The 9,964-nt window shown below is 52.6% G+C and overlaps 1 protein-coding gene across 1 annotated transcript in view; it reads right to left on the bottom strand.

Annotated features, from left to right (window-relative positions):
• Positions 1-1,227: 1,227 nt before the first annotated feature.
• The window catches only part of desmb (desmin b), a 61,172-nt gene continuing 52,435 nt past the window's right edge, over positions 1,228-9,964 (bottom strand). Inside the window, exons 7-9 of the mRNA XM_087989362.1 lie at positions 8,574-8,617; positions 8,370-8,455; positions 1,228-1,911 (exon numbers count right to left, since the gene is read on the bottom strand). Of these exons, the coding sequence (XP_087845488.1) occupies positions 1,870-1,911; positions 8,370-8,455; positions 8,574-8,617 (172 nt within the window). The 3' untranslated portion in view covers positions 1,228-1,869. The remainder of the gene's footprint in view (positions 1,912-8,369; positions 8,456-8,573; positions 8,618-9,964) is intronic.

Genomic DNA, 9,964 nt, shown 5'->3' with positions numbered 1-9,964 from the left:
ATATTTATTACCCAACACCATCTGAGGCCACGTAAGAATGGATGGGTATATGAATAGGAAGGGTTTGGAGGGATATGGGCCGGGTGCTGGCAGGTGGGACTAGATTGGGTTTGGATATCTGGTCGGCATGGATGGGTTGGACTGAAGGGCCTGTTTCCATGCTGTACATCTCTGTGACTCTATGACTCTATAATCCCATTGGGTCTGGAGTCACATGTAGGCCACACCAGATAAGAATGGTAGATTTCGGAATAATTTATAATTCTCTGCCTCAGAGAAGCTGTGTCCACCACAACTGAGCATCTTTTGAGATAAAGGGCAGAAGAGTTTTGGGCTCAGGGACGTGGGAAAGTGGCGATGAGGTGAAAGGTCAGCCATGGTTTTCGCTGATTTGCAGGACGCATTTAACGGACTGAATGGTCTAATCCTAATGGTGTGTCCCAAGGCGTGTCAGCCCTGAATAAAACCATAGTACAGCAGGTACTGGAAATCTGAAACAAACACAGAAAACACTGGAGAAACTCAGCAGGTCTGGCAGTGTCTGTGCTGAGAGAAACACACAGTTAGCATTTGGATTCCCACGTGACTGCTCTTCAGAACCGAAAACCGAAAGAGTTCTGAAAAAGGGGCACCACATCCGAAATGTTTCCCTCTTCATAGACACTGAGTTTCTCCAACTATTTGGTTTACTTCAGCAGTTCTACATTTCATTTGAGGTTTCTCTGTCCCCCACGTGATGAATTGTACAGTTTGGAATGTGTCGCCAGAAACAGCAGAGGAAGCAAATTCAAACATTTGAGGAAATGCCACTTTCAAAGATTACTGCTGGTGGGTGTCGATGGTGCGGGGGATGGACATATCAACACAGCAATGGCCCAGAGGTCAGCATCTGGGTCCCAATTACTTTGTCGATATCAATGACGTCGATGAAGCCATTGAAGCCTGAAGCTTAATTTGCCAGTTACACCAAGATAGAGAGGAAGGTGAGTTGTCAGGGGGAGGTAGAGAGTCTGCACAGGGATAGAGACAGGTTAGGAGAGTGGGTAAACAAGTGTAACTCTGCAGGAGGTCTGAGTCCCTCGACCCGAAACGTTAAACTGATTTCTCTCCACGGATGCTGACAAGCCCGTTCCAGCTATTTCTGGTTTTGTTTCTGATTTACAGCATCCGCAGCTCTTTCGGTTTTTATTTGAACTCAGCAAATTAGCTTTCCAGAAAGGACATCAGTGAATTAAAATGCGTTTTTAATGCCATCAATGAGACCTTCATGGTACAATTGCTGAGACAAGCTGTTCCCATTAATTCATTCATTCAATTTAATTCAAGGTTTCAAATGGAATTTGAACTCATGCCTTCCAGGGGATTAGAGTCAGCCTCTGGATTCCTACGCCATTTGGAGAACGGTGTTGCCTCTATACCCTGGATGATTGATTTGTCATTTGCACACAATCACTCCCAGGTCCCACCATACAGATGAGAAACAGCAATAACTTGGACTTGAATATGGAGGTTACATTTGCTAATCTATCCACGTGCACATTCTGATTCTATGTGTAAAGTAGCACACAGTGAGAGAGTAACACATGCCAAAAACAATCCCAAATAATGAGACAGTACATCTGTAATGGTGCAAAGGGGCAATCCCAAGAGGATGCAAGCTCTCTTTGGAGATCCTGCTGTCTTCCTCCTTCAGATTCTTTGCATGGAATCTCCTGGTTGCTGGGTTCCGAAGGCACTTTGTTCCTGGTGCACATGTTGTCTCAGTTAATCCGGTCACTGGGCAGTTGTAGAGCAGAGGGAGAGCTGACCGAATCTCACTGTCAGGTCAAGGGTTAGGCCGTTGCTCTCTACCTGTCTCCCCCCGAAGTCCTAAGCAATCTCCTGTTGGTGCTGTGATGATTCACTGATGACCTGGCAGGAAAAGCAGAGAGATGTTTTTGTCTTACCCATGAACACGGCCAATTCAGCTTCCAATATCACTCCTTCTGCATCGGAGGTCACAAGGCACATTGGGTATGTCCCTACCTCTGTCTCACAGGCTCTAGGTTCAAGCTACACTCCAGAAATTGATCGGAAAGGAAGGTGTGTTCATCACAAGCGAAATCCTTCCAAAACTCATTAATGACAGGTGGAGGTGAGGGATAGGGTTTGATAGTAAGACATGGGGATACCACAGTGTGTGTAGCTCTAGGCTACAACATGCAGGTAAAAGCCGCATTCCCAGAGCAACACGGTGGCACAGTGGTTAGCACTGCTGCCTCACAGCGCCAGAGACCCGGGTTCAATTCCTGCCTCAGGCAACTGACTGTGTGGGGTTTGCACATTCTCCCCGTGTCTGCGTGGGTTTCCTCCGGGTGCTCCGGTTTCCTCCCACAGTCCAAAGATGTGCAGGTTAGGTGAATTGGCCACGCTAAATTGCCCGTAGTGTTAGGTGTAGGGGAATGGGTCTGGGTGGGTTACGCTTCGGCGGGTCGGTGTGGACTTGCTGGGCCGAAGGGCCTGTTTCCATGCTGTAAGTAATCTAATCTAAACAAGGCCTTCCTGAGTCAGCCAGGACACATTGCTATGACATGGAGATGCTGGTGTTGGACTGGGGTGATCAAAGTTAAAAATCACACAACACCAGGTTATAGTCCAACAGGTTTGGAAGCACTAGCTTTCGGAGCACTGCTCCTACATCAGGTGGTTGTGGAGCAGGATCATAAGACACAGAATTTATAGCTAAAGGTTAGAGTCATGCAACTGAAATGATCTATTGAACAAGCCTAGATTGTTGTTAAGGAGGAGAAAGTGAGGACTGCAGATGCTGGAGATCAGAGCTGAAAATGTGTTGCTGGAAAAGCGCAGCAGGTCAGGCAGCATCCAAGGAGCAGGAGAATCGACGTTTCGGGCATGAGCCCTTCTTCAGGAATGAGGAGGGTGTGCCAAGCGGGCTGAGATAAAAGGTAGGGAGGAGGGACTTGGGGGAGGGGTGTTGGGAGTGCGATAGGTGGAAGGAGGTTAAGGTGAGGTTGATAGGCCGGAGAGGGGGTGGGGGTGGAGAGGTCGGCAAGAAGATTGCAGGTCAAGAAGGCAGTGCTGAGTCTGAAGGCTGGGACTGAGAAAAGGTGGGGGGAGGGGAAATGAGAAAGCTGGAGAAATCTGCATTCATCCCTTGTGGTTGGAGGGTTCCTAGGCGGAAGATGAGTCGCTCTTCCTCCAGGCGTCGTGTTGCCATGGTCTGGTGATGGTGGAGGCCAAGGACCTGCATGTCCTTGGCGGAGTGGGAGGAGGAGTTAAAGTGTTGAGCCACGGGGTGTTGGGTTGGTTGGTCCGGGTGTCCCAGAGGTGTTCTCTGAAACGTTCCGCAAGTAGGCGGCCTGTCTCCCCAATGTAGAGGAGGCCACATCGGGTGCAAAGGATGCAATAGATGATGTGTGTGGAGGTGCAGGTGAATTTGTGACGGATATGGAAGGATCCCTTGGGGCCTTGGAGGGTGGTGAGGGGGGAGGTGTGGGCGCAAGTTTTGCATTTCTTGCGGTTGCAGGGGAAGGTGCCGGGAGTGGAGGTTGGGTTGGTGGGGGGTATGAACCTGACGAGGGAGTCGCGGAGGGAGTGGTCTTTCTGGAACGCTGATAGGGGAGGGAAGGGAAATATATCCTTGGTGGTGGGGTCTGTTTGGAGGTGGCGGAAATGACGAAGGATGATACGATGTAACTGGAGGTTGTTGGGGTGGTAGGTGAGGACCAGTGGGGTTCTGTCCTGGTGGCGGTTGGAAGGGCGGGGTTCAAGGGCGGAGGATCGGGAAGTGGAAGAGATGCGGTGGAGGGCATCGTCGACCACGTCGGGGGGGAAATTGCGGTCCTTGAAGAAGGAGGCCATCTGGGTTGTACGGTTTTGGAACTGGTCCTCCTGGGAGCAGATGCGGCGGAGACGAAGGAATTGGGAGAATGGGATGGCGTTTTTACAGGGGGCAGGATGGGAGGAGGTGTAGTCCAGGTAGCTGTGGGAGTCGATCGGTTTGTAGTAGATGTCCATGTTGAGTCGGTCGCCTGAGATAGAAATAGAAAGGTCGAGGAAGGGGAGGGAGGAGTCTGAGACGGTCCAGGTGAATTTGAGGTCAGGGTGGAAGGTGTTAGTAAAGTGGACGAACTGTTCAACCTCCTCGTGGGAGCACGAGGCAGCGCCGATACAGTCATCAATGTAGCGGAGGAAAAGATGGGGGGTGGGGCCAGTGTAGCTGCGGAAGATGGACTGTTCCACATATCCTACGAAGAGGCAGGCATAGCTGGGGCCCATGCGGGTGCCCATGGCTACTCCTTTTGTTTGGAGGAAGTGGGAGGATTGGAAAGAGAAGTTGTTCAGAGTGAGGACCAGTTCAGTCAGTCGAAGGAGGGTGTCTGTGGAAGGGTACTGGTTGGTACGGCGGGAAAGGAAGAAGCGGAGGGCTTTGAGTCCTTCATGATGGGGGATGAAGGTGTACAGGGACTGGATGTCCATGGTGAAAATAAGTCGTTGGGGGCCGGGGAAGCGAAAATCATGGAGGAGGTGGAGGGCGTGGGTGGTGTCCGGAATGTAAGTGGGGAGATCTTGGACTAAGGGGGACAGGACCGTGTCGAGGTATGCAGAGATGAGTTCGGTGGGGCAGGAATAGGCTGAGACAATGGGTCGGCCGAGGCAGTCAGGTTTGTGGATTTTGTGCAGGAGGTAGAAGCGGGCGGTGCGGGGTTGTGGGACTATGAGGTTGGAGGCGGTGGATGGTAGATCCCCTGAGGTGATGAGGCTATGGATGGTCTGGGAGATGATGGGTCATGGTCAAGGGGGCAGTAGGAGGAGGTGTCCGCGAGTTGGCGTCTAGCTTCAGCGGTGTAAAGGTCGGTGCGCCAAACTACCACTGCGCCTCCCTTGTCTGCTGGTTTGATAGTGAGGTTGGGGTTGGAGCAGAGGGAGTGGAGGGCTGCACGTTGCGAGGGTGAGAGGTGGGAGTGGGTGAGAGGGGTGGAGAGGTTGAGGCGGTTAATGTCGCGGCGGCAGTTTGCTATGAAGAGATCGAGGGTGGGTAAGAGGCCAGCACGGGGTGTCCAGGTGTATGGGGTGTGTTGGAGGTGGGAGAAGGGGTCGTCAGAGGGTGGGCGGGAGTCCTGGTTGAAGAAGTGGGCGCGGAGGCGAAGGCGGCAGAAGAATTGTTCAATTTCTCGCCGCGTGTTGAACTCGTTACTCCGGGAGATCGTTGGTAAGTCTTACATCTTTTAGAATGGGTTGCAGGTTTCGGTTCATTAATATGTTACCTCGAGAATATGACCTAAAAGAAGTTCTGGGATTTACATATTAATGAACTGAAACCTGTAACCCATTCTCAAAGATGAAAGACTTAACAACAATCCAGATTTGATCAATATATCATTTCAGTTGCATGACACTGTGATCTTTTGCTGTACATTCTGTGTCCTATGATCTTAACCTCCACTATCACCTGATGAAGGAGCGTCGCTCCGAAAGCTAGTGCTTCCAATTAAACCTGTTGGACTATAACCTGGTGTTGTGTGATTTTTAACTTAGGACATGTTCCAATAGTGACCACACCTTCACATTTTACTGACTCAGCATCGGATCTCTGGGGAAGCCTTCAGGCTGTGACAGGCGCTATCTAAAGGCACGCCTCTCATTCCAAATAGCAGCCAGCGCTCAGTGGGACCCTGCTCCTCACTTGGACCCCAGCCCACCTCTCCCCCCAACAAACACTGACCTTGCGATGCCCTCCCTCTCCCTGGTGCGCTGACCCTCACTCGCAGTCTCCCTTCGAGTGAGGAAGACCCTCACCCCTCATTCACGGCAAAGACATTCATCTCAACACCACACCGCAATCTCCCCCCACCCATCCTCCCCACCCTATCTGAGCTTCTGGATGGGGCTACAGCCCATTATTGCAAAGTGCTCTCCCCTCTATCTCTTCCACATTTGTGTATCCCTCTATCAACTACCTCATCCGCGGGATCTTACTGTGTACAAATTGGCTGCAGGATTTCCTATGTTCCTGACAGTGAGCCCCAGGTCCAGGGGAAGCACTCAGAGACCATCTGAACCTGGTGCTAGAGAAATGCAGGGCCCTTTCTCTCATTCAGGTTCTTATTAAAGTGTTATTTCACCAAATGTGGGCATTGCTGACTGGGTGAGCATTTATTGCCCATCCCTAACTGCCCCTGAACTGGGTCAAAGGGCAGTGAGAGTCACCCACAATGCTGTGGGTCTGGAGTCACATATAGGCCAGACCAGGTAAAGATGACAGCTTCCTTCCCGAGGGAAACAGATAGGTTTATTTACAACAATGATAGTCCTTCAGACTCATTTTTAATTCCAGATTTATGAATTAAAATCAAATTTCACCCTCAATGGAGGGATTTGAACCACTGGCCTGTGATTCAGGATTACTGACCCAGGACATTAACACTATCCCACCACGTGTCCACATGCAACAGAATTGTCCCCACCCTACCTCACGTCTCCCCTCACACCCCCGCACACATCTCACTCTGTCCTCCCACCCTCTATCCTTCTTCCCTCACTTTCCCACTCTCTCTCTCTCTATCCTCTGTCCCTCTCTCTCTCTCTATCTGTCTGGTCTTTCTCCTTCTCTCTCTCTCTTTCCCTGAACCCTCTGTTCACACCTCCTGCTTTCTGTGACCGTCTCTCCCCCTCTCAATCCCTCGCTATCTATCTCTCCCATTTCTCTTTTCTTCTCTCTCTCTCTCCACTCTTGTGATTCCTTCTCTGTCCCTCTCCCATGTATCCACTCTCTCTATCCCACTTCCCCATCTCCCTCTTTATCTTCCTCCCCACTTCTCTTCCTCTCTCTTTCCTCATCACCCCTTTCCGTCCCTCTCTCTTACATCCTCCCGTCTCTCTCTCTCTCTCCCTTCCTTCCCAGCTCACTCTGTCTTCCATACCCCGCCCCCTCCCCTTCCCTTTCTCTCTCTGTCTCCCCCTCCCCCTCCCTTTCTCTCTGTCTCCACCTCCCCTTCCCCCCCCTTCCTCTCTCTCTCTGTCTACCCCTCCCTCTCTCTCTCTGTCTCCCCCCTCCCTCTCTCTCTCTCTCCCCCCTCCCTCTCTCTCTCTCTCTGTCTCCCCCCTCCTTCCCTCTCTCTCTCTCTGTCTCCCCCCTCCCTCTCTCTCTCTCTGTCTCCCCCTCCCTCTCTCTCTCTCTCTGTCTCCCCCCTCCCTCTCTCTCTCTCTCTGTCTCCCCCCTCCCTCTGTCTCTCTCTCTGTCTCCCCCTCCCTTTCTCTCTCTCTGTCTCCCCCTCCCTTTCTCTCTCTCTCTGTCTCCCCCCTCCCTTTCTCTCTCTCTGTCTCCCCCTCCTCCTCCCTTTCTCTCTCTCTGTCTCCCCCCTCCCCCTCCCTTTCTCTCTCTCTGTCTCCCCCCTCCCCCTCCCTTTCTCTCTCTGACTCCCCCCTCCCTTTCTCTCTCTGTATCCCCCCTCCCTCCCTCTCTCTCTCTCTGTCTCCCCCCCCTCTCTCTCTGTCTCCCCCCCCCCTCTGTCTCCCCCCTCCCTCCCTCTCTCTCTCTCTGTCCCCCCCTCCCTCTCTCTCTCTCTGTCTCCCACCTCCCTTTCTCTCTCTGTCTCCCCCCTCCCTCCCTCTCTCTCTCTGTCACCCCCCCCCTCTCTGTCTCCCCTCTCTCTCTCTCTCTCTCTCTGTCTCCCCCCTCCCTCCCTCTCTCTCTGTCTCCCCGCTCTCTCTCTCTCTCTGTCTCCCCCCTCCCTTTCTCTCTCTGTCTTCCCCCGCTCTCTCTCTCTCTCTGTCTCCCCCCTCCCTCCCTCTCTCTCTCTCTGTCTCCCCCCTCTCTCTCTCTCTCTGTCTCCCCCCTCCCTCCCTCTCTCTCTCTGTCTCCCCCCTCCCTCTCTCTCTCTCTCTGTCTCCCCCCTCCCTCTCTCTCTCTCTGTCTCCCCCCCCTCCCTCTCTCTCTCTCTCTGTCTCCCCCCCTCTCTCTCTGTCTCCCCCCACCTCTCTGTCTCCCCCCTCCCTCCCTCTCTCTCTCTCTGTCCCCCCTCCCTCTCTCTCTCTGTCTCCCCCCTCCCTTTCTCTCTCTGTCTCCCCCCTCCCTCTCTCTCTCTCTCTGTCCCCCCTCCCCCTCCCTCTCTCTCTCTCTCTGTCCCCCCTCCCTCTCTCTCTCTGTCTCCCCCCTCCCTTTCTCTCTCTGTCTCCCCCCTCCCTCTCTCTCTCTCTCTCTCTGTCCCCCCTCCCCCTCCCTCTCTCTCTCTCTCTGTCTCCCCCCTCCCTCTCTCTCTCTCTGTCTCCCCCCCCCTCTCTCTGTCTCCCCCCTCCCTCTCTCTCTCTCTGTCTCCCCCCCCCCTCTCTCTGTCTCCCCCCTCCCTCTCTCTCTCCCTGTCTCTCACCTCTCCATCCCTGGTTTCGTATGTCTTGATGGTGACGGATTTTTTGGTGTGGACCTCCGCGTGCCGACCTTGATCGGGGCTGGTCTCTGGAAGGAAGACAGCAGATAGTTCAGTAACTGCCACATTCCGATTGCGGGGGTGGGCTGGAGGTGGGAATATTGGGAACGGAATCTCCCCGGCTGGGGAGGGAGACGATTCACCTACCTCTCAAACTCAGAGTCGAGAATGTCTGGACTGGCAAAACGATCCTGGACAAAAAAATAAATCAGAAACCGTCATTACTTCTTGCTCAACACTGAGACAGCATTCACCCTGTCAACTTCAGGAAGTTTAAAAAGTCTTTTCATCTCACTTTAGCCTGAGCCCCTTCACTTTACAAGGATGTTGCCAGGGTTGGAGGATCTGAGCTATAGGGAGAGGCTGAACAGGCTGGGGCTGTTTTCCCTGGAGCATCAGAGGCTGAGGGGTGACGTTATAGAGGTTTACAAAATTATGAGGGGCATGGATAGGATAAAGAGACAAAGTCTTTTCCCTGGGGTCGGGGAGTCCAGAACTAGAGGGCATAGGTTTAGGGTGAGAGGGGAAAGATATAAAAGGGACCTAAGGGGCTAACTTTTTCACACAGAGGGTGGTACGTGTATGGAATGAGCTGCCAGAGGAGGTGGTGGAGGCTGGTACAATTACAGCATTTAAAAGGCATTTGGATGGGTATATGAATAGGAAGGGTTTGGAGGGATATGGGCCGGGTGCTGGCGAGATTGGATTGGGATACCTGGTCGGTGTGGGCGAGTTGGACCAAAGGGTCTGTCTCTGCTGCTGTACATCTCTATGTCTCTCTCTCTGTCTCCCCCTCCCCCTCCCTTTCTCTCTCTCTGTCTCCCCCTCCCCCTCCCTTTCTCTCTCTCTGTCTCCCCCCTCCCCCTCCCTTTCTCTCTCTCTGTCCCCCCCTCCCCCTCCCTTTCTCTCTCTCTGTCCCCCCCTCCCCCCTCCCTTTCTCTCTCTGTACACCTCTAATTCCTGTTGAGACGAAACCTTCACAGCAGGGAACAGGTCACTTTGTACAATGTGATCAGTGTTGGTCAAAGATCTCTCCACAGCCACGTGGAATCCATTACAGCCCAGCCCAGACCCTGCCGGATCTGCCAGGAGGAATATAGAGATCCCAGGGACAATATTGTGAAATTCCATTTAGTAATTATTCCCCAGTGTCTCAGAGATAATGTTCAATTAACAGCACTAATAATAGTTTTACAGTCAGTCCCAGCTTGTGGGATCGTGCTGTGCCGCAACATTTCCAATTTTAGAAACATGATAGCGATTGGCTGTCAGTGCTTCAGGACGTCCCAATATCATGAAATGGGGCTATACAAATGTAAGTGTTTTGTCTCAGATGAATATTGGGAACCGTGTGGAATGCGGTGGGCTCAAGTCAAACCAGAGACACCTCAACAAAAAATAAATACTAACTCAGTACTGAGGGAGTGCCACACTGTCAGGGGTCAGTACTGAGGGAGTGCCGCACTGTCAGGGGTCAGTGCTGAGGGAGTGCTGCACTGTCAGGGGTCAGTGCTGAGGGAGTGCTGCACTGTCAGAGG

The sequence above is a fragment of the Chiloscyllium plagiosum genome, unplaced genomic scaffold, assembly GCF_037043375.1.
Source record: "Chiloscyllium plagiosum isolate Xiang-an unplaced genomic scaffold, Cpla_swu_hap1 HiC_scaffold_7, whole genome shotgun sequence".
Taxonomy (NCBI): Eukaryota; Metazoa; Chordata; class Chondrichthyes; order Orectolobiformes; family Hemiscylliidae; genus Chiloscyllium; species Chiloscyllium plagiosum.
This window is presented reverse-complemented; position numbering and strand designations above follow the sequence as displayed.